The sequence below is a fragment of the Macaca mulatta genome, chromosome 12, assembly GCF_049350105.2.
Source record: "Macaca mulatta isolate MMU2019108-1 chromosome 12, T2T-MMU8v2.0, whole genome shotgun sequence".
Taxonomy (NCBI): Eukaryota; Metazoa; Chordata; class Mammalia; order Primates; family Cercopithecidae; genus Macaca; species Macaca mulatta.
This window is the reverse complement of record NC_133417.1, coordinates 28,797,257-28,822,517: the sequence shown is the minus strand read 5'-3', so window position 1 is coordinate 28,822,517 and position 25,261 is coordinate 28,797,257. Positions and strand designations below refer to the sequence as shown.

The 25,261-nt window shown below is 38.7% G+C and overlaps 1 protein-coding gene across 1 annotated transcript in view; it reads right to left on the bottom strand.

The window, feature by feature from the left end:
- Positions 1–25,261, bottom strand: part of THSD7B (thrombospondin type 1 domain containing 7B) — a 788,242-nt gene that overhangs the window by 490,902 nt on the left and 272,079 nt on the right. The window contains exons 5-6 of the mRNA XM_077956542.1: positions 23,173–23,328; positions 13,018–13,215 (exon numbers count right to left, since the gene is read on the bottom strand). Of these exons, the coding sequence (XP_077812668.1) occupies positions 13,018–13,215; positions 23,173–23,328 (354 nt within the window). The remainder of the gene's footprint in view (positions 1–13,017; positions 13,216–23,172; positions 23,329–25,261) is intronic.

The following is a 25,261-nucleotide window of genomic DNA, read 5'->3' as shown; positions in this document are numbered from 1 at the left end:
ACAGAAGGTTCCATTATCTTTAATCAAAACCACTACAGAACACAGGCATTTTTCATCCTTATTGTACAACATAAACAAATTTGAACACTAAAAATGAAATCAGCCCAAAGTAAAATGTTAGAAATGACAATGAGTCATTTTTCACAACAAATAAATTGATTTTCCATAGATGTTCTTTCCTATTGCATATAAAGGCCTATATCCATCAATACCTAGGTCCCTTGTTTTGACACTGAGTATAATTACGTTTCCTCACATAGCTGCTTGGCTCAAGTTACTATCAGAACCTGAGGCCACAAAATTTCCTCCCTATTACCAGAGGGATATGCCAGGATTTATAGTAAATTGTGCTATTACTAAGGCATTTTCTTTAATTAATTAAAAAAATACAAGTCATTCTTTTTAAGAATGTGATCTCAGACTATAATGTAGGCTATGCCTACACCTTCCAGTTCAAACATTCTAACTTTTTACAATCATCATTTGTAAATAATGCTTTCAAACATCTGAATTGACTGAAGATTACCAGACACTCCACTCTTGCAGATAAGAACAACTTCCAGAAAAATCAAGATAGCTGCCAGATCTTCCATTAAGCCTTCATGTTATCTTTTTAACCCTCAGAACAAGCTATATTATACCAGTGTTAAATTTCTAATTTTTGATCATTGAACTATGGTTATGTGAGATGTTTACATTGGGGCAGTGGTCAAGGAATACAAGGGAACTCTTTGTACTGTCTCCTCAACTCTTCAATATTTCTGTAAAGATTTTAAAATTTAAAAGAGTTAATAAAACAAAAATTTTACAAAATAGCATCCTTACAACCATAAGTCTGGAAACTAGGCCTCTGAGAGATAGTCAATTGCCTAAAGTCAGTTGCCATTTCCACTAATTGATACCACCAATTCATTCTATAAAGTATTTAAGTAAGTTTGTTTATACAAAATGAAAGATAATTATAACAATGATAAGAGCTGACATTTCTGCAGCAGTAATCACATGCCAGGAACTGTTTTAAGAACTTGACATAGATGAAATCAGCATCTATATCAAATTTATGATGTAGGTCCTATTCTAACTTCTGTTTCTCACAGCAAAACTGAGATGTCAAAGACAGCAGTAACTTTCTCAAAGTCACACACCTAGCAAGTGGAGACACACAGTATACAAGATGACACTCAAATGATATGAAAGAAAAGAAGGAAGTGAAATGAGTCCAGGAGGGAGACAATCTGGGAATCCGGTCATCAGTATAATTTTCAGGGTGCACTCAACCCATGCTGGCGGCTACATTATCACAAAGAGATGGGCGAATATGTTTGATTTAGAACTGACCAGTGTTACTCCTATGGATTCTCATATAGGATGCTGAAACACACGAGGTAAAGACCCTAAATCTCATACCTTTTGAGGAAATGACGGTGAGTTTCATGGTGAAGAGTCTTATAACTTCATACACTATAGGCAGCTAACATCACAGTCATGAACATTTCTGTAAAAACAATTCTGTAAGTTGTCAGTATTATGTTCTCCAGGCACACAGTTCTCCCCAGTCAGAATTAATCCAGGGAAGGCTTTCAGAATATCTGGATATACACTGTTTCTCTCAGCTGTGCCTGTGATAAATATTGCATGGAAATGATTTTGTGATTGTGCTCTCTGCCAAGTTCCTAAAGCACAGGGTCCTACTTGTCTCAATAAACAAATACCCATATGCCTTAGTATTTCTCTAAAGAGGAAGTCACACTTTCCCTTTCATATTATCCTCTTATACCTGCTGGAATGCCTTATAAACAAAGAAACCCTATTTATCAATAATGATGATGACTGGCCCTTCTGGATAAGTGAATTTTCTATTTACCTGAAGTTTCCAATTTAAACTTGCAGCCTGATCTTATTTTAGCTTTTAATTACAATGCACTCAAAATATACTGCTACTTTCCTTAATCCATTCTAACTTAAATTTTAATATTAAAATTGATTAATTAAAATCAATTAATTAATGGAACATAATCTTGACAACTGAGAAAAACTAGACTTCTCCTTGCCTGTGGTTTTCTACCAGGAGCAATACCACCACTCCTTATGGAGACAATAAAAAATATGTGGGCCATTTTGTTTGCCATGATGATGAGGGGATATGACTGCCAATCCGTGGAGGAGTGCCAGAGATGCTAAATATCATTAATTGCAGGACAACAAGGAAAAATACAAAATTTTCCTGTCCAAAATGGCAGCAGATGGTCCACAGAGCTAACCTCATTGCAGAATAGTGAGGAGATTCCCCTGCAGAAGCCCTAAGCGCTGGTCCCAGCCTTTGTGAGTATGCCTCTGGTGATACTGAGCTCATTACTCACCATTGCTAGGCAGCTAAAATGGAACATGTATTCTCATGTTAGGCCAACATCTGTCATCTTTTTATTTGTACCTATTTGCCCTCTGGAACAACACAGAAATAACTACCATTCCTTCTCAATGAATCCTTATTTAAGTATATTTAATGAACTCTGATGTAATATTAAAGACCACTTTGGTGTCTCGAATTTTGCTTGCTTTTTACTAAACTTTCTCAAACTTCTCAATATGGTGTATTAGCAGCTCCGCTATCACCCTCCTGCAGGAATATCTCTACGACAAAGGAGTGAAAAGCTGTTTATCCCTAAAGAGCTGTCTCCTATCTTCTTTGTGATTTCACATATCTCCTTTTTCAGAGACTCTGCTTCTCTCTCCTCCCAGTCCATTCTGATGAATAAATTCTACACTGCTTAGCTGTCTGAATATGATCAAGATTAGAATTACAGTTGCAGGGAAAACCAGACAAGTATGTACTATATATCTAACTTAAATTCACTTTGTGCCAAAGGGAAATGTGTGTGGGATTTATGTTTTCATTGTACTGGTGATCTCTCTTGCTCTTAGCTCACACTAGGGAAACAAAAGGCAATATGCTTAGTGTATGGTTAGGAATAGGTTTCATGAGCCTAGCCCAGTGAGTTGGCACAAGTGCCTCTAGTGCTGCATTGAGAATAAATCTCAGGCCAAGTTGGACTTTACCAAAAAATAACATCTTAACTATTGAAAGTTATTGCATAGTCTGGTACAGGGCAGCATCGATGTAGCTGGTACAGGCGACATGCATTCACCAACATTCATAAAGTAGAACAAGCACTGGTTTGGAGTTCTATAACTGGAGTTCAAACTTCTGGTATCAGAAATTACTAGTTAAGTGACTTTAAACCATCAACATCTCTGCCTACAATTTCCCCATCAGTAAATTTGGAATAAAAAATAACAATAATTTCCAATTGGGCTATTATGTGAATCAATTGAAATAACTCTTTCAAGTTCTATAAACATTAAGTGTACCTTAATATATCAGACACTCTGATATCATGCCTAGAATAAAATGATAAATGAGTCAAGGTATGTGCCCTTGAGAAGCTGAGTCAAATGGCAGAAACAGAGAAATAAACAGATAATGTTAACATAATACAGTAAAGGTATTGATAACTGAATCACAAACCGTTATGAAAACACAAATGATAAGCAGTCCATCAATTATAATGATTTCTGCAGCAACTGGTACCTACTCTGATAGAAACTGGCTTTAACAGTAAGGAAATAGATTGTCTCACATAACAGCCAGTGCTCACACTGTGGATTCAGTGGCTCAACAATATCTTCCAGGACCCAGAGTATCTTTCCATCTCTGACCTACTATACACAGTAATGCCTTTATCCTGAAGCTACATATCCTGTTATAATAAGATGGATCACAGCAGCAACTAAAACAACACCCTTCCTTGTTCAAGTCCCTCTTCTCATATCTTGTTGACCTAAACAAATTTAACGTTACCCATTTCTGAACCAATAACCTATAAAGGAATGGAAATTACTATGAATGGCTGTGACAAATAATCTTGGGCAGGTGACAAACATAATATTCACTTGAGATTCTAGACTAGCATAAAATAGTTGGAGTGGGAGTGAAGAAAATGTTTCTTGAAGGACACCAATTCAAGTTCGTAAAGGATAAATAAGAATTAGCCAAAGGAAGAAGAGGAGGATAAGCATCTCAGGCAGGGGAACAACATGACTGTGACTGTGGAAGCAAATTACCATAGAGGTAACAGAGGTAAAGCAGCACTGATTATGAGCTATGGCATTTCAGAGCACAAAAGGTTACACACTATGAATTCTTGATTCATGAATCAGTTAAAATAGATGTATATATTAATTTAGTAATTCAAAAAGTATTTGATTATAAGATTAAGTAAAACAAAAATATTGATTTTGCATGGGGTGGAAGGGGCTTTCTACGAGGGCTTTTTGATCACTATATTTCCTGAAAGCATTTGAATAGGTACAGAATGTGTAAACCTCCGATTACTTTTCCTTATCTAGTCATATTGGTCATACCACCAGTGTAAATTTCTCAATCATAATGGAGAAGTGTTTTATCCATGTTCGTTACGTTTTTTTGTGTCTACATAGAGGGAAAACCAGTAAATGTGTCAAGAGTAATGAGCCAAGGGTCCTATGAAACAGCAAAATACCACTTTAAAATACATTTCAGAAAGTGAAACAAAACTGTGTCCCTGTGACTAATGCTACAACTAATCCCTGTATTGGCATTACAGTGGAATACAATAGGGAATAGAAAAACTTAGGACCTGTCTGAAGGGAAGATGAAAAGGATAGCAAAGGTGACAATCTCACATTAATTCTCACTGAAAGGTTAGGTTGACCATTTAATCACATGAGCTATATTTTGAAATATCAGTACAATCTAGGACTAATTTTGCTTCTTGAATCATATAGAATGGGAACAGAAAGTCGATTGCCTAATAAGAATTTCCAAAGAGAGAGAAAAAGGAGACAGCACTCCTATGAGAGACACAGGCACAACTCCGGAAGCAATTTACTCTAAGCTATTTCTAAATATTAAAGTTTGGAAAAAACAGATAACATTTAGTCTGATTGTGAAATATTGGTGGAGTACTGATGGGAACAGTCATTTATTTAGGCCCCTTTTTAAAGGAGAAAAAAGACAAAAGCTATCTTGCAATGTCTATGTATGCAGCAGGGTAGAAAGTGGAAGTAATTCAAAATACAATGCCTGTTTATCAAGACAACATACAGTAAATATATTTAAACCCGCATTGCAGTTCCTCTCTCTTTAGCATTTAAATTGATTCACCAGTTTACATCTACTCCTACCTTCACGTCAAACGTGGATGGGGAAACTCTGATTAGAATGAGTCTCTATTTTTCTCTTTTGGATTTCCTCATTGCAAAACATTATTAGTTTCATCTTTAATTTCACTGCAAGACAACTAAATGAAAGGGAACAAGGAACTTGGCTATAGAAACTTTCTAATTTAATCTCCCTTGCAGTCTGATTCCTGTAGCGTGAACAGCACAGCCTGATCTTATTGGCACTTTCAAATGCAATGTCAGGTTCATTTCAAAATTTAATACAACGTATTTGTCATCACCACATTTCCTTAGGTAAAGACACTGACACCAAACTGCTACCAGTTGGTGGTCTGCAAAAGACAGCTTGCTGAAATGAAAATTCTCTCCTCTAAACCTAAATAACTCATCTCACATATTACGTGTCTTCTGTTCCTGCAAGAGAACACTATTGCTTTCCACTATTTGATCATTTAGTAATTCATAGGTAACAATAAAGAAGTTAAAAAAAAAATTACTCACTGCTTGCTTCTGGAACATTCCAAGAATTTCAAGAATAACTTCTTCGGCAGGAAACAAGAAAGAAGATTAGGACCAATACTACTACTTTTTTTTTTTTTTTTTTTTTTTTTTTTTTTTTTTTTTTTTTTTTGAGACGGAGTCTAGCTTTGTCGCCAGGCTGGAGTGCAGTGGTGCGATCTCGGCTCACTGCAACCTCCGCCTCCCAGGTTCAACCAATTCTCCGGCCTCAGTCTCCCGAGTAGCTGGGATTACAGGCACGTGCTGCCATGCTCAGCTAATTTTTATATCTTTATTAGAGACAGGGTTTCACCATGTTGTCCAGGATGGTCTCGATCTCCTGACCTCAAGTGATCTGCCCACCTCGGCCTCCCAAAGTGCTGGAATTACAGGTGTGAGCCACCGCGCCCCGCCCAATACTACTCTTGATTCTAACTAAGTGTAACACATGCCTTGTAAGACACGCTCTAGCCTACTTCTCTGTTATATGCTAACATTATGAAGCTGCCCACTGTCCTTCATTGGCTTACAACTGTGTTTTTCAAAGTCTGGTCCCTGGATCAACACCAGCATCGCCTGGGAAACTGCAAGAAATACAAGTTCCTGAGCCCTATTCCAGCCCTACTGAATCAGAAACTCTGGGGTAGGGGCTGGACACATGTGGTTTTACAAGCCCACCAGGTGATTCTGATGCCCACTAGTTTTAGAACCACCGATCTAGAAGAAACAAGATAGAGCACCATGTTTCCCCTACATTTCAGACCCAATTTTCCTATACAAGTAATTACCTTAACACCCAGTAGAGGTCTGTTTATCTTTTTCTTTTTCAGAACTATTCCAATACAATCTGGAATCAACTACATAATGAAAATAAGAATAACCTAGTCCCCCTCCAGAGTCATACATGACTCAATAGTTGAAAAACAAGACTCAAGATGATGATGTATGTTACCCAGATTGCTTAACTGGAAAATAAATGGAATTCAATATTTTTTTATGTTTTCATAGGGAGAACAGAAACAGTATATTGAAGCCCTTTGAATAACGGCAAATAATGAATAAAGACTGAGGGTTGTTCAAAATATTGAATGATCTCTCATGAGATACTGTATCATTTCTGCTTTGAAAGGTAATTCTTTAAAAAACTATCATCAACATGGTTTGATTTGAATTGGATTTTGTATCTCCTATAGGAATAGACTGACTAAATATCTTTCCAAGCATCTTTGTTTTAGTTTGAGCTGTGTCATAATGAAACTCTGTGACAAAGATTCCCAGACAAGTACTTATTGGGAAGCCACGCCAGGCAGCCAGTCAAAGAGTGGGGAAGTGAGGCAGGAAAGGGAGGAGCCTGGTAAAGAGTAGGTAATCAATAAGGAAACAGCTTCAAACATACATCTCCGGGCTATTCCAACCAAGAAGAAAGAAACTGGGTGTGTATCAACAACTCTCAACCAATAGTTGAAGACTGCTCCCTGGGGTTGCCAATTCCCTAGCAAGGCTGCAGTGGACAGAGACATTTTTTGACAAAGAGATGTAGGTGATATCAGCTAGAATTTCAGGCTGACACCCACAGAAATGGGAAATGGCCAAGGGGATCTGGGCAGGAAACAACAGTGTGTGCTACAACCCACTACTTCTGACTATTCCAAAAGGCCATTTCTCTGAATTTGCATTGCTAATACAAATGCATGTCCATGTTTATTCTCCCATTCTTCAATTCTTCCAAACAGGTGGCAAGATGTTGGCAAGATAAGATTCCCATCCTTATATAAAGGTAAGTGGGAGTTTTTCCTACACAAATAAAAAAATTGATAGTATAAGAGAAAATGATAGTTACTTTCTTAAAAAAGAAAAGAGATATCCAATTACTATTATCCCTTCCAAAATGCACACCTTAATAAACTGCATACTTATTTTAACCAAGTTGCCATTTCTCAAAACTTTTAGAAAACCCACATTTTAACTTTATTTTAGAGCCTACTAACTTTATTTTAGAGCCTACATATCCTCAGGGGTGAGTCTAATTTTGTAGCATCTCTTTAATAGGTTGATTCACTGCAGGAATATACCTATGTGAAAAAGAAATATCTGATGAATAATCTATTCTTCTTTCATCCTAAAATACAAGAAAATAAATATTGTACTGAAATAGCATTTAGAACATCTTATAAGCAAAAGCAAAAACACACAGAGCAGAATTGTAAAGCAGCATCTGTTAACAACATGAGATACAGCATAATCGAAGGGTTTAAAAATAAAGTCAACACAAAAGGAGTTCTCTTTAGAATTCTGGTGAATCACAAAATATTCCAAAAAATGATTTTTATTTGAATGGAGTCTGACATTATTCTCACAGGTAAGCCAAAGAACATTTTTGAGATCTAAAAATGACACAAACAAACAAAACAAAACTTGCAACTTGGATTTAAAATCATTTTTAAAATGTTTGCTCCAACTTAGGTAAATGATTATTCTAACACTTTCCACTAGTTGAAATTCTCCTTGAAAAGGTACTTACAGTGTTAGAGCTTACAAGTACATGCCATTTTAGCCAAGATTAAAGGTAACATTCCTGGAGTGTTCAAGGCCAATGATTTAAGGCAAGGACTCCTAGAAAAATACCCTTGAAATAAAAAGCAAAGCCACTTTAATGATGCAAAATCATTCATAGTGCTGTGCAAATATATACACTGCTTAAGAAAAATATTTGCATGGAAAAGGTATAGTGCAACTGTGAAAATAAAAAACCTTGTATGCAAGGGAGTGTTTTTGGCAACACTGCAGAACTGTAACTCCATGCACCTATCAACATGTGAACTTCGTTTTTTGTGATCTATTATACTCTTCACCAGTGTGGGCATTTACCTTCCAGAAGTGCAGATTGTATGTTGCATTATCCCTGAATCAAGATGTTTGTGGAAACATATATACACTTTTTTTTTTTCAAGATAGCCTATTTGGCAAATTATGGGGCAAAGCAGGTGGTAAGTGTTCCAGGTCTGACTGCTCCAGCAGGCAGACAGGTGTTTATCCAACGACCCCGTGGAGTCTTCTGCCCACTTTGCATTGTGGACACATGAAAGATGATACACAGTAGTCACTTGCCAGCCACTGGGAACACTGTCTACTCTCCTGGCATGATGGGGGTTTTTCCAACTTGCTTTTGAAGATGTCACTTGGTGGTAAACTTTCATCAATCGCCAGTGAAATCTGGCAATAACGAACCAGTTATATGTTTGAGAATCGATATTTAAAATGCAGTGAGTAAATCTGATATTCTAAGGGAGAATTATGTTGGGCTTGCATTTTTGAATCTCACTCCATTTACATTTCAAGTGCCTACTTTGAAGTGAGAAAACATTCTTGTCAATGAGACAAGAATAACCTATGCGTATTCTACTCTCTGTAAATGTCTATTGACCCATACAATGATAAGATGTTGTGCAGAGGACAGAAATCAAAGCTATTCCACCAATCAGAGACTCAGAAATCAGATTCCAAATAAGAACACTCATTTGTACAATCTATTATGCAATTTTCCTCCTGAAAATAAATATCACTGACTAACATATTGTTTGCTATAATTACGGGCTTGAGGGAGAAATAGGAGCTTCAGTGGCACTGATAGTATTGCCAATAAATCAAAGTAGAGAATGGAACAAAGCAGAGATAGCTGTAGAATTTAGAGGTGACTACTCAAATCTAAGATAACCCAAAGTAGACCACATTCTTAAACTAATCCACAAAGTTTAGGCACACCAAAAATTGCTATTTCCAAATACTCCCTGGTTTCAATGTGACATAGATTATATATTTTTGAAATTTGTAAGCTAATGGTCTAAACAAACTTCTGGGGAAGAGCAGTATGTCTTCCTAGCAGCTAACAAGGACACCCAACAAGACACTATCAAGAGTCCTACAGAATCTTGGTCGCGCTTATGTAGAAATCTCATGGTTCCACAATTTGAATGGGACATAGGGATGCTGAATGTTCCTTTCTGAACACCTATATGCAGGATATCTGGAAGGAGATCATACGTAAAAGCCTAAAAATGGTAAATAAGCCAAGTTATCCTTAGAAATTACAGTAGGCCTCAAGTAGATCTAATGTAAGTGGTTTTTTAAAAAATCAAAAATAATTTCTTTTGGTCTCATCTGTTAAATTCAAAATAAATTCTGAAAGAAAGTGTCTATGAAGCAATTAATAAACCAAGAGTAATGGGGGGAAAATATCAAATGTTACAAAGAAAAAAAAAAGATCAAAGGACACTGTATATCTCAAACCTGTCTTTCTCCATTCATTTAAATTAATGTCAACTGTTCTGTCAACTCCTGTAGTTTTATGGAAAGACCCTGACAATATGTAGGAGTCAAACAGGAGCACTTCTCTGCCAAACTTCTATCATCAATCACCCAGATTCACACTGAAGCTGAATCACAAAAAGTGTAACCAGACCACATTTTCAGTTTCACACGGAACAAAAGACAGCGTCAGCCACCGGGAGGCCAAGCATGTTCCCATAACCATGACCATGGTCATTGCCCCACAAACGATAAGGGAGTCATTCAGGTATTTAAAAACCACAAAGACTTCATGGAGCTGATATGAACAAATATTAATTCCTTCTTCTGCACACGTAAGTTCGGAGTGTAGGTCAAAAGTTGAAAATTAGTCATTTCACAGGAATAAGCAAGAAAGCTCTAAAACTGCTGTAAAATAGTAAAGGTGATGATTGTAGATGGTTCAGTATAAATTATGAAAAAAGTTCCTAGCCAAGTGGACAGAGATAACATGACAACCCTCTAATATCTGCTGTGAGATAACAAGGCAAGAGAGTCATTTATCACTGGGTTCCAACCAAACCAATGATCTTCCTGTTTCCTTAGCTGGAGTTGGGGAGGAAGAAGTAGTTTTGGTTATTCTAATCCTCCTTATTATTTCCATTTTTAAAAAGAATGCTCTTTGACCAATTATTCAGGACAGGGTAGAATAATAATTGTACTTTAAAATATACATAAAATAAGTTTATGACTTTTTTGAATGGTTACATGCTATTCAAAAAATCATTGCCACTTCATTAATCATTGTTATATAACTAATTTAACTCTCTCAGTCTTAAGAGTGAGAGGGGGGTTTTATTACCCCACTAGTCAGCTGAAAGAAAGGATGCTTCCAAGTTAAATAAGTTTCCTGAGATCACCTAGCAGGTGAGTAACAGAGTTGAAACTGCAACCTGTCTAGCTCTAGAACTCACGTTTTAAACTTCCATACTTCACTTCTTACTCCAAACTCAACAAAGAACACTTCTGTAACCACACAATTCTCCAGCACCACTTGGACATCCTACAATTTCCCTCAACTATAACACTATCTATTTGGAGTTAGCATTAGATCCCACAGGTTATGGGTTCAGTCCCGTAAGACTGCCCCTCACTTCAGATGCCCATCACAAGTCCCAGACTGTCGCCAGTGCTTCTGATCCATGGTTATACATCGGGGTTCCCACAACTCCTTCCTCAGGTCCTATAATTTCCTAGGATATATTACAGAACTCAAGGAAATATTTTACATTTATTGGTTTATCATAAAGGATATTACAAAGAATATACATGAAAAGTCATAAGAGATTCATGAGGAAAAGATGCACAGGACAAGGTATGGAGGACAGAGTGCGGGGCTTCCATGCCCTTGCTGGGATCTGCTACCCTCTCAGCACTGCCACGTTTCCAGCAGCCCAGAAGCTCTCTGTACCTCATAGTTCAGATGTGTTTATGTAAGTAGGATCAATTATTAACCCAATCTCCAGACCCTCTCTTCTTTCCAGTGGGTGAACTGAAATCCCTAAGCTTCTAATCATGGTTTGGTCTTTCTGGTGATCATCCCACATCCAGAAGCTCACCAAGCATCACTTCATTAGAATAAGGCAGGCCTCGCACTCAGGAAATTCCAAGGGATTTAAGAGCTGTGTCAGGAACCAGGATCAAAGACCGACTATTAAAATAAAAGATTCTCCTAGCACCCCTGTATCTCAGGAAATTACCAGAGTTTTAGTAGCTCTGTGATAAGGAGCCAGGGATAAAGAGCAAAAAAATATGTCTTCTTATAAAACACAACATCACACAAACAAAAGGAATACAAAAGTGATCTGTTACTAAACTGCACATATGTTACCACGATTCAAAAATTATATGATAATATCCACAGGAGTTGCTATTAGTTTTAACACTCTGCTGTAGCTAATACAATCTGTTGTTGCCCTCTAATTAAACAATCCCCTGGTTTCCACAGGTAACCAATTATATCACCTGACAAAATCTATACCTGTGTAATTATGCTAATGATTGAAAAGAAAGAAGGAAGGAAGGAAGAAAGGATGAAGAGAGGGAGGGAGAGAGAGAAAGAAAAAAGGAAGGAAAAGCTTTGTATCAACCCTGTGTGGATGCTATTATCCATTCTGAATCTCTTTTGTGATTTCCTTCTGTTCTATGAATTACTTAGCTGCATAAGTTCAAAACACTTCATCCCACATATCATGAGCATTATAAATGGGGCTTCTCATGGCAGAGCTGATTAATAAATATACATGATATTCTTCCAAGGCACTGAATTTTTTTAAAGTTTTGGATCAAGGTTTAACATGTCACTTTTCTTACTTCCACATGACTTACATGTTTTCTGAATCACCTTTCATTTCAAACAACCTACCAGGTGCTGGCTGATCGAGGAAAGACATCATTGTTAATAGTTTTGTAAATCATGACAACTTGTATTTAAAAACAGTTCTTTGGAAATGTTAGTATTGTGTCTATAGCTGACTCAACTCTAACGTTATATAAATACAAATCCACTTAGTTAGTCTTGTTTGGTTGTTTTTTAAACTTGAAGGATGTTTCAGTCCTGGATTCTTAACAAGGTGGTGCTTGTTTATAATATATAAAGGCATGTTATACATTGGCCTTTACGTGTTTTGCATTGATAAGTTGAACACTATCCAAGAGATTTGTTTTCTAATTTTTTTTTTTTTTTGACAAATTAAAAACTCTTGAGAAATCTCTAGGTTTGCTGTACTGTATTTAGGTACAATCAAATGGTGTTCTGTCGTGGAGTATGTGGCCCCATATTAAGTCATGGCATCTTACTTTGCAGCAATGTGTCACTTGATGTAAACATAAATATTCAAGGATAAAAAAGGCTGTGCTTCTCTTCCTCATAAGGATGATCTATTGAAGGGTGGCCATGTGTTATTTGGCTGATACTTAACATCCTAACACCTCTAATGGGTCACTGGGTCATACCGTGGTCATTCTGGCAGACGGCCTTCAGAATGCGATGTCCCAGGCCACATTTTCCATGATCAGGGAAACAGATCCCTTCTGATGCCAGCCATCGGTAGCATGTTGGATCCTCACAAGGAACAGACTCCACCAAATGAGGGCAATGCCCTGCAGGTCCTGTAGATTCCATGAGGACATGGCGCTGCCTCGTTCTAAATCCTAAAACGAGACAGAAAACGTTTCACAGAATTCCACTCTTTTCTAGTAAAGGAAAAGAAGCAGCTGGGTGAGAGATGAAAACTTTTATTCAAGTACTCATCGGTCTAAGCATGTATTATCTTGATGTGTTTTATTCTGTGTGAAGTGAGAGGATGAGATGTGGGGAAAAAAAAAAAGAGAGAATGGGAAAGAATAAAAGCAGGAAATCTGTTTTCCAAGAGTTTACAACTTAGGAGTTGGAGAAGTCAGACATAATTCAATGGAATAATAAGTAGCATAAGTCCCATGGTATCAATAAACCAGTAAAAATAAATGGAGACTCAGAAATGATCTAAATATAGATTAATCCACATTTTCCTTTTGCTGTTGATTTTGACATTCTTGTTACGCTGCATTCAGTTGAAATACATCACCTCTTTGGCATCTCCTTGGTGCCCGACCATTCACAACTTCCTGCTCTGAGATTTATCTGCATCATGTCACTGAGATTTATACATCAGTCTGCCTCGTAAAGACAATATCTCTTTGGAGTTAACTTTCCACCCAGGCTAGACATGGGTCCATGATTGTTATTCTGTTTAAAAAAAATGTACTAGGGGACTAGGGCCCCAAAGTCCCAGCCAGAGACTGTAATAAGAACATAGATGTGTTTTACATGCTATGGGCCCAGAGTCACAAATGCAAATCAACAGGAGTCAAGTAGGTACACACATCGAGGCAAATGGGTCAACCATGAGACTGCAGCGAGTGTTTGGGTCAATGGGCCTGCTCTAAAGTGCCTGACTACTATTCAGCTTCTATTGACTCTCGGCATTAGATCATGAACCCTCTGTTAGCAGATCCTTCCATTTCGTCTAAGAAACCAGAAAACCCTCTATTTTTAAATGATAAAAATGAATGCACAATTTTTAAAAAGTAAAGTGACCTAATAAAGAAGGACTGAGAACCAGATTAAACCCTTTAGTCCAAATTTTCAATCTCTGGACCCCATGATATAATATTACTTCTAAAGGCTACGTCTACCTTCTGTGGATCTCATATCTTCCACCGTTTCTATTCCAAATTTAATCAACAGATTTAATTCTTTTAATTCCTTTTTCTTTCAACATAACCAACAGTTTTGCATGAATAACATTTAAAGAAATTGTTATTCATTTATTCCTCGGAGTAAGTAAAGAAAATGAGAGAGTTTGACAGCGCAGAGAACATTCAATTCCCAGAGTGAGGGCTGCATACCCCACCACCCTTTCCACAAGGGGAGGGGAGAAGGATAAGTTAGGGAGCATGAGAGGTAACATCTCTCTCACGAAAAAGTTACACACCTCAAGGTATAGTTGGAGAAAGACCACCTGTCTTAAATAGCACAGCCAAGGAGCCTAGAACACAATGAACACGTGGTTTTGGGACATAAGAAAAAGTGGCAGGGAGGTTCTGGGTTATCTTAGACCAAAAAAACAAACAAACAAACAAAAAAAAAACCCTCAAATAAAGCACTTAAAAATCCTTAAAAATACTAAGTATTTTGGCAAAGTACAGGGCTGGGCAAGAATTTTAGGTAAGGATTTTTAAGTGCTTTATTTGCGTTTGTTTGTTTGTTTTTTGGTCTAAGATAACCCAGAACCTCCCTTTAAAAGATACTCCTAGACTCTTTAAGGATTAGACCTTAGGAAGAAATCATTCAGCCAGTCAGAGGCTATATTCTCATGGCATTAACACTGTTAAGATCAGGGCAGTTAAAAAAAAAAAAAAAAAAAAAAAAAAAAAAAAAAAAAAAGGTATACCTCCATACCTTCAAGTCTATATCATTAACTAGCCAAATAAAATTGACAGAAGGGCTCAGTTTCCTTCCTGGGCCACCTTGAAAAGAGATGCATACAGGGCTCTAAACTTCACTTGATGAGCATCAAACTCCAATGACCTACAAGCTCTCGCTTCCGCAAAACTCGAATTACCTCTATTGTTATATGTAACATCTGCATGCTGCTTATTTATTGTCTTATATTTTTGCTTGTTTTGATTTTATCTTTGAGCAAGACATGGCACGAGTCACCATGATTTACACGGTTTGACAGCCAGCCCAGACTTGAGCAGAGAAACTTAGCAGTCTTTACGAAGGATTCTGGGTGTCCTATTATTTGGAACCTAATGCCACTGAGGGGCATGTTCAGTTTTCCTCCATAAATCAAGTTGCATCCATCTTGCCATAAATCTACAGATTACATCTCCTCAGTCAATAAATTCCCTCAGTCTTTCATTTGTGCTGCCCTTGTCCTGACTCTAACTAGGATCAAATCACAGCACAAGCTCAGCATAAAACAAAAACCTTGGATTCTCTTGGTAGCACTTAACTTTAATCACACATCGCTGTTCATGCCTGCAATAGTCATCAGGCTTCTCCCAGGTGCTTCTGTTCTGAAAGATATACAATTGCCAAGTCCACAGTGGCTGGGGCCAGCCCACCAGTCATCTTCATATACTGAGTTTCATATTAATTAGACGATATTATTCCATAAATATTAACTGACATTTGCACATCACTTTCCTGTACTATGGGAAGCCACAGGAGGAACTGGAGACGTGTTTTCTTCTCAAAGCGTAAAACTCAACAAGGGAAAAAAGCACATGCATAAACTAATATTCACCCTTTACCAAGACTGGGACAGTAACTTTATTTTATTACTCTAAATGAATAAAGCCTCAAAACTCTGTTATGTTACTATTCCCATTTTGCATGTGTGAAAACTAAGATGCCACTTTATTACTTCTCCAAAGGTGCATTATTACTGATTAAATGGATGGGTGTGAAAATCAGCAGAAGTCTTTCAGAGTCATTGCCTCCTCACAAGAAAGGATTAAAGTCAGCTCCTGTGGATATAGTGTTTTCGCTACACTTTATAAAGTGAACCTGAAAGGCACTATGGTTTATTTGAAGGTACTAAAGGTGAGTAGATTGGACGGTGGAATTTTAGATACTGGGTAGCAGGGGAGAGTCATAATTATCACTTCCTGACTACAGATTCAATTCACCTTTAGTGAAACTAGTATCTGCAGGGTTTATTTTTTTCTGTGACCCCAAGAATTATGATTTAGTATATAATTATACAAGAGACAATTAGAAAAGAACTGATACTGGGTTGGGGAAAGAAAAGGGAAGATGAGCAGATGGCAGAAAAGGGGTCAGTGTTTTTTAATTGAAGCCACTGAAGAATTAAAGGAGGCTCAGGAGGGTATATCCAGGTCTGAGGGCTGTATTTCTGCGTGAGTTAGTAGACCAGAAGTGTACACATGAGCTATCTACGGGCAATGCTATGTCTCAACACTGACTCCACTGGGACAGGTGTGAAGAAAGTCCAGCAGGTTTCAGCCTGGCCAACATGGTGAAACCCCATCTCTACTAAAAATACAAAAAAATTAGCTAGGCAGGGTGGCACATGCCTGTAGTCCCAGCTACTCGGGAGGCTGAGGCAGAATTGCTTGATCCCGGGAGGTGGAGGTTGCAGTCAGTCGAGATCGCGCCACTGCACTCCAGTCTGGGTGACAGAGTGAGACTCTGTCTCAGAAAATAAATAAGTAAATAATAAAATAAAATAAAAATAATAAAAAAGAAAGTCCAGCAGATTAAACAAACAGGACAAAAGCTTATTCTGTCTTAAGTACTCCATTTGCTCTTCCTCTCTGGTAGCCCTGAACTTTGGGTAACAACTCTGAGTGAAAGAATCTGAGCAGATTGAAGCTTCCATCCTAACCCTTTAGAAATCAACCACTCTCCTGCAGGGGTAGTATTTCATAGCATCATTATTAGTCTACAGCCTGGTGTAAATACAGAAACTAAGAAGACATATTGATAAGGTGATGTCAGCATGAGAACTCCCAAAGCTTAGAATGAGAAGTTAAAAGAACCCCCCGACCTACCCCAAACACATAGACACAGAAAAAAAAAAACAAAAAAAAAAAACTGTCTCTTAGCATATACTATCTATGAGAAAGCAAAATGATTTCATAGACTTCGCATTCAATGGAAAGCCTATCTAGCAGGCAAAGATGGAAAATGGAAATGTCCCCCATTTTTGTTATGTAAGATCTAAAACATGTCAGCATTTTCCAACTTTAGCATGTTATCGAATTTGTTTAAGAGCATAAAAGACTGTCTTCAAAAAACAGTCATGGCTTCTCGGTTTCAAAATATCTTGTCCTTTGGGAATTTTTAAGGACTTGGATGCTCTCATTGAGGGAAGGAATCCCTGAAGTCCTGCCATGTAAGCAGCTGGCTGTTGTGACACCCTATAGGGAGCCTCCAGCAAATTCCTCTTTAGAACAACTTCAGTGGGCGATTCTGCCTTTCTAGTATATATCTGAAAGGGACAAGGATGTCATATAAATGTGTGTCTATATGTCAAGAAAAAATTTTAAAAATGCTTCATATCTATGTGTAGAGTTTGTCTATGAGTGTTTCAGGCTAATTCTCTTCCCTGTATCTCTAATTATAACACTCTGGGAGTATATCAAAGAGAAAGCAATAAATGATAAAACCTGACCTAATTTAAATTCCTCTGAAAGGCATCCTAGCTTCACTTGACAAGCACCAACCTGCCGATCAAGGTTCTCTTGTCTGCCTGTCATGACACCATGGAAGGGTGTGAAGGCTGTGAACATCAGCTGATTTTCTAATGTACTCTGAATAGCCGACAGCCACAAGTCTTCGATTCCTAATGGTAGGATTTCTGATTAAGAATAAAAGTTATGTAAAGATAATTTCTATAGCAACTAATTTCTTCTATTTGGTAATAAAACATTTCCTACTTTCCCATTCTTTTCTTCTTTTTTTCTTAATGTGAATGAAGGAAATGTACCAGAGCAATAACACAATGACTGGGAAAGCCTAGACAGGAGAAAAATGGTATTCTCTCCTACTTTCCACATTCTTTCTTTCTTTTTCTTTCTTTCTTTTTTTTTTTTTTTTTGGCTGTCGTTTGCTTGCTTTTCTCTTAAATAGTCCATCTTTCTGGGTGTGTGTGTGTATTTTTTAAGAGTATGAAATATCTAGGAAGGTATAAATGTCCTAGATTTCTGCTAGTGGAATCACTGCATTTTAGAGTAGGGAATTCAAATGTGAAGCTAAACACTCCCGCTTATATCCCCGAGTTTTGCAATGTTTAATGCATTAGCCCGTGTACCCCAGCTTCTGTAGAATTCTAAAGTATCTTTAGTTTGTACCAGTCAGTGATCCTGGCAGAACTCACAGTAGAATCATGGGACAGAAACCAAGACTGAGGGGGATCTCAGACCTAATACATACAAGTCAGTAGAAATAACAAGACTACTTGCTGTCATCATAACAAGCTTGGATACCTTGAAGGAACAGAATCATTTCCCTAGAGGGAAAACTCAATTCTTTATTCTTCCCAAGAGGGAATATAGGCAGGTGGTCCTGGCAGGCTTCAGCAAGACCTTACAAACCAAAATTCTCTCTGCTCTAGGGAAGCATTTATAAAATAGCAAACTCCTAGACCTGAATAACAATCATCAGGGCTTACCGTCCCTCCCGTCAGTGACTACAGTTCAGGGGACAGCCATTCAGCCACAGTATGGAGTCTGTTAACAAATGGCTAATTCTCACCAATCCTAACATGTCCCTAAACTCTGCAGGAGGCTGCGGGGACAGTACCACCTTCAGGTGAGAGGTTCTACTGCCTCCATCCTCTCCTTCAGCCCTTTGCAAAGACTGAGTCTCCCTTTGAAAAAAAATATTGATTGGGGCAAAACACTCCCCACCTCTAGTTATCTGGTGCTCTTAAGCTACTCTCAGCACAACCTCCCTCCCTCCCACAACTGCAGTCTCTTTTCCCACTTCTTCCAATGATGACGTACTGACACTAGATACATCCCACGCCCCACACCTCGTCTCCTGCATCCACTCAGTGATTTGCTCTGAGGAGTAATGGCTCAGACTGACTAACGTGGTGCATGATGGGCAGATGGCTTCTCTTTTCAGAACTGAGCTTGTACTTTGATCCAAACTTCTTTAGGCCTATGGAGAAAAACAACTAAGGAATCTTAGGGTTTGGAGGGACATTGGACTCCAGAGACAGGAAACCAGATCTTTAGAGCCAGCATGGCCATCATTAAATCACCGCAGGACTTTAGACAAATTACCTTACTTCTTGACACTTTGGTGTAGTCATTTTGTGCAGTGCTGTATCCTCGTTGAGCCTAAATGCTGATCCAAAGTTGGGCAGTGTATTAGTTTCTAGAGCTGCCATAACTAAGTACTGGAAATTGGGCAACTTAAATCAACAGAAATGTATCATCTCACAGTCCTGCAGGCTGGAAGTCTGAAATCAAGGTGTCAGCAGGGCCATGCTTCACATGCTCCCTCTAGAGGCTTTACAGAAGAATCCCTGCCATGCCTATCTCCTAGCTTCTGGGGGTTGTGGCTCTCCGTGGTGCTCCTTGGCTTGGAACACATTACTCCCAATGTCTGCCTCCATTTTCATGTGGCCTCTCCTTTTGTCTTCTATGTCTCAATGTCCTCACATGGCACTCTCCTCTCTGGGTATGTCACTGTGCCCAAATTTTCCTCTTCTTGCAAGAACACCAGTCACTGGAATAGAGCCTACCTTAATCTAGTATGAGTTAATCTTAACTTCATTACTTCTGAAATAATCCTATTTCCAAATAACATCCTATTCATATGTACCAGGGGTTGGGATTTGAACACGTCTTTTTGGGGGAACACAATTCAACCTATAGCAAGTGGTGTCTTATGAAAGATGGACCAGGGTATATCTGCACAGGTTGGCTTTTACTACAGAGGAATAGGGGCCAATGGGGATAAAAATGTGGCAAAAATGTTACTTTGTGGAATGGGGCCAAGGCAGGGGGTCTGAAGTTCCACGGGCCAGTTCTGAATTATCTGGAAAAATAAAACTGAAAGTTCAAGGAGCCAGTTTTTAACAGGAGTTTTGTGAAAATTTGAGCTCAAGTGACAAAAAAAAATGCAACACACAATTAGGGCAACCAGCCTGATCAACACGGAGAAACACCATCTCTGCTAAAAACACAAAAATTAGCCAAACATGGTGGTGCATGCCTGCAATCCCAGCTACTTGGGAGGCTGAGGCAGAAGAACTGCTTGAACCCAGGAGGCAGAGGTTGCAGTGAGCCAAGATCGTGCCACTGCACTCCAGCCTGGGCAACAAGCGTGAGAAAGAAAGGAAAGGAAAGGAAAGGAAAGGAAAGGAAAGGAAAGGAAAGGAAAGGAAAGGAAAGGAAAGGAAAGGAAAGGAAAGGAAAGGAAAGGAAAGGAAAGGAAAGGAAAGGAAAGGAAAGGAAAGGAAAGGAAAGGAAAGGAAAGGAAAGGAAAGGAAAGGAAAGGAAAGGAAAGGAAAGGAAAGGAAAGGAAAGGAAAGGAAAGGAAAGGAAAGGAAAGGAAAGGAAAGGAAAGGAAAGGAAAGGAAAGGAAAGGAAAGGAAAGGAAAGGAAAGGAAAGGAAAGGAAAGGAAAGGAAAGGAAAGGAAAGGAAAGGAAAGGAAAGGAAAGGAAAGGAAAGGAAAGGAAAGGAAAGGAAAGGAAAGGAAAGGAAAGGAAAGGAAAGGAAAGGAAAGGAAAGGAAAGGAAAGGAAAGGAAAGGAAAGGAAAGGAAAGGAAAGGAAAAAAAGGGAAAGAAAAGAAAAGAAAAGAAGGAGGGAGGGAGGGAGGGCCATTCTCTGAATTGCCATAGAGAATCCATGGCCCAGAACGAAGGGGAGAAAGCATTTAGTAAACATCTATTTAATAAACACCTATAAAATCTGACCCTCAGAACTGCTTCTACCTGCCTGCAGTACCTCACTTTTTTCTGAGGGAGTCACATCTCTCCATTCTCCATCTGTGAAGTTTGAAGGAAACTGTTCCTCTCCTGATCCCAGTAGTGGCCACACGTCCAGGATTTGAACATATAAACCCCACATCCTCCAGTCAGAGTAGTTGGTTCAGGAATGAGGACATGACATAAAACAGCTACAGAGATTCAATTCCTGGGACCAATGGAGAAGACATTTATTTTGCTGTATGTACTACCTTAAATTGAATAGAGAAAAGCAGACACAAGAGATGGAGAGAGAGAGAATTGTAAAGGTAAAGAAAGAATCAGAAAACAAGACGGAGACCCATTGGCCTGTTTATACTCTTGGATGCAGCCCTATCCTCTCTTCTCATTTCAGCTACATGAGCTCAAACAGTCTCTTCTTTTGACTTAAGTTGGTATCAGTTGGGTTTCTGTCACCTATAACCATTAGTCTCCCAAGTAATACAACCAAGAGTCTCCCAGATCTACTTGGTCTGATGTGGTTCTACAGCTTTGAAAGCAGATGAAGGCAGCACTTCATGTAGCAAAGTGATGCTACAGCCACAGTGACTGGGGGAACCTTGGTCCAACCTCACATGATTTTCTGGACAGTGACTTAAACAGGAGCAGCACAGGCTAAACATAAGATGACTGTTCTAAAAATATGTAAATCACCCTGAGGAATCTCATACGACTGCATGCAACTGACTATATACATGTAGATCATAAGACTGCAAGCTATAGGTATTAGTATAAAAGGAAATTTATTTGTGTACACAAGCTGCAGAGGCATGGGGGACATTCTGGTTACACGTCAAATAAGAGAATTGCCCAAGGCCCCCTCCAGGCTTCATTGAGATCCAGATTTCTATGGTTTGACAAAAGAATGAAAGTTAGCTTCTTCCTGCCTGAAAGCCAATGCACATCTTCCTTGCTACCTTAGAACAAGAGTCAGAATGAAAGGAAAAGCCCAGGAACAGGGGTAAGTGAGTCTGGGCGTACACATGTGTGTATATGAGCACTCTAGGAATTACTGAAATGTGGGTTTTCATGTGAATGGAGCAGTAAGCAGTGAGCAGGGTTCTAGGAACACAAGCATGCTACCATCAAGTGTTTGGCCACGGATTCTTGCTTTGCATGTAATAACTAGAACCTAATTTCTGAAATATCCTTGGATCTCATTTCTCTTGATAAAGGAAATATTTCTTTTTAGTACTGTCATTTAAGGGAACACAGTATCAAGAGAAACTAAAGGGTCAATGAAAGAGAAAACAAGATATCACTAGGAATGAACTTTTGAAGATGAAGATGTGTATTTTGATTACAAACTGAAGAAAACTAGACCACAGAGGCCTACAAAATTAAACAGGAATATAAAAGTTGAAGATTTTTCCTCAAGCTCAAGATCAGTATCAGAAACTAAACAATATACATAATGACCCTTGCAAAAATCTAAAATATAACATCGAATGTTAAATGTGGAAATCTAAAAAGAAATGCATAGATGAGAAAATGTGAGTGTGGAAATCATGTCTAATTTCCCCCATATAACCATTACATATAAACAAAACATGAAGTGGCCAGGCATGGTATCTTATGCCTGTAATCCCAGCACTTTGGGAGACTGAGATGGGCAGATCACGAGGTCAGGAGTTCAAGACCAGTCTGGCAAACATGGTGAAATCCCATCTCTACTAAAAATACAAAAATTAGCAGAGTGTGGTGACAGGCACCTGTAATATCCCAACTACTCAGTAGGCTGAGGCAGGAGAATTGTTTGAACCCAGGAGACAGAGGTTGCAGTGAGCCAAGATCATGCCATTGCACTCCAGCCTGGGTGACAGAGCAAGACTTCACCTTGGAAAACAAAACAAAACAAAACAAAAGATGAAGTTATACCAAATAGAGTAGTAGTCAACTGTGAGTCTAACTGAAGGTCAATCAAGGTCAGATTTTGTACTCCACAGAAATGTCTCAGTGCCTCCCTAAAACTGAATACCGTCAGGCTTGAGCTGGTTATCTAAATTTTGCAAACAAATATTGTCTTAAGCAGGCTTAATCAGTGACTTAGCTACCGGAATAAATGTTTGTACACTGGCAGTAAATGAAGCGCATGTAAACAAGGGACTCACCTTTTTTCCCCTGAGGATCATGGCAGTTTTCATGGATGCACAAGCCCCAGGCTGACCAGGAAGATACTATGCAGTCCGTAGAGCAAGGGTTATTGCAGAGCTGAGAGGGCAACGGGGCGGGTCCCGCACATAATGTCTTTTCCACAGGTCTAGAGACTGAGGGACAAAAAGATAACGGACCATGTCACATTTTCTGGACATCCTTAGCATTGTTTCTGCCTTTATTTGCATGCCTGCCTTGCAAATAGAACTTTATATCTAAAAAGAACATATTGTGTTGTTTAGCTCACGTGATTAGTATTTTGGTTGAGAAAAGGCAAAGAAGACAGTGGCAAAGTGCATGCACTTGAAATTCCTGCTTTGCAAGGTATTCCCTGGGAATCAAAGAGAGAACTGGAAATATCATAGATACAAATTATCTAGAGTTATGACTTTTTAAAAAATTAAACGGCTTTGTGAAGTTTCAAGACGAGTCTATCTCAACTATATAAATGACTGGGTCACTGTGAAAAAAATCCAGATCGAAGCCCTGAGGTAGAGTGTTTAGCATAACCAATCTACTGCTGTGACTCCCCTGAGTGAGGGAGCTGGCGAAGACACACAAGAAAAATGGTTCTTAGGATAAGAAGAAAATTCAGAATCTGTGACTGCAGAACTGGCCCTTGGAAATCAGTTTCATTTGTGAGGCTACACAGAGGCCCAAGTGTCCCCTTGGAAAAGGACTAGTAGCTTCCAACTCCTCCGGGTGTGCACCTGCACCCAGCACCCAGAGTGGGGCTACATGGAGGTCACTTCAGGTTGCAGCAACCATCTCTCCATCAAGTGTTCACTATGTGTCCTCTGTATGCAGATACTTTATTTTTTTTTCTTTTATATTTTTGCTCTTTTTAATTTAATTAATTAATTTATTTTTTGAGACAGGGTCTCACCCCGTCACCCAGGCTGGAGTGCAGTGGTACCATCATAGCTCACTGTAGCATCAACTTAATCGATCTTCCCACCTCAACCTCCTGAGTAGCTGGGACCACTGGTGCATGCCACTACGCTCGGCTAATTTTTTCTATTGCTTTTTGTGGAGAGAAGGTCTCCCTATGTTCCCTAGGCTGTTCTGAAACTCCTGGGCTCAAGCAATCTGCCTCCATCAGCCTCCCAAAGTGCTGAGATTATACATGTGAGCCACCATGCCTGGCCAGGAGACTCTTTCTAGGCACCATGAGAATACACAGAAGAAGGAGAAAACAAGATCCTAACCGTTGTGAAGATTGTAATTTTATAGGAGCTAGGATAGTAATACTTGGAGATGACACTCTAAAGGAACAGACAGATGCATTAAGTAATTATTCTTGCATAGAGAGACCCTAAACTAGGAAGGCTTTGAAGCAATCTAGAGTTTCTTTTAGCAAATGATTAAAGTTCCAAAAATGTTACTTTACACTAGTTTGTACTATTGTCTAAATATTTCTGATATGTCATTTCCATTCAGTTGAGAAGACCAGAAATGCCTCCAAGGTGGACACTGAGGTGAGAGGAGTGAGTTGTAAATCACACCATCTATTTTCTGTCTTACCCTTAACACATGTGTAAGAGTCAAATCTGGTCAGAGTGAAAATAAGTTGCAGCACTGACCAGCAGAACTTCGAACACCAAAATAGCAGCAAAATAAAAAAATACTGTCATGACATAGTTGCAACCCATGGGGAAAAAGTATTTCTAATGAACAATGAGGCAGCCTGAGCTGCTTATGAGGGTAAAAGGAAAAGAGAAGCTGTGAAAGAAAATAATAATAATGTTTTATTTGCAATTAATTCTTTTCCAGTTTACCAAAAGGATTTGATATGACTTAAAGGGCAAGTGCAAAGCAAGATTGTCAATGTAAATGTTACAGTTTGCAAGCCACGTGGAGGGGACAGAGAAAGGAAGAGAGAATAGGTATTAGGGGAATGTAAACGGATTGTCCAGGGAGACTGAGGAGAGGTGGCAATCAAACAAAGGTTGTGCTTAAAATGGGAACAATAGGATGAGAAGATGGAGTGACCGGAACCGGGGATGCACAGATGAGACTGATGAACCATGGGTAAAGGGGAACCCA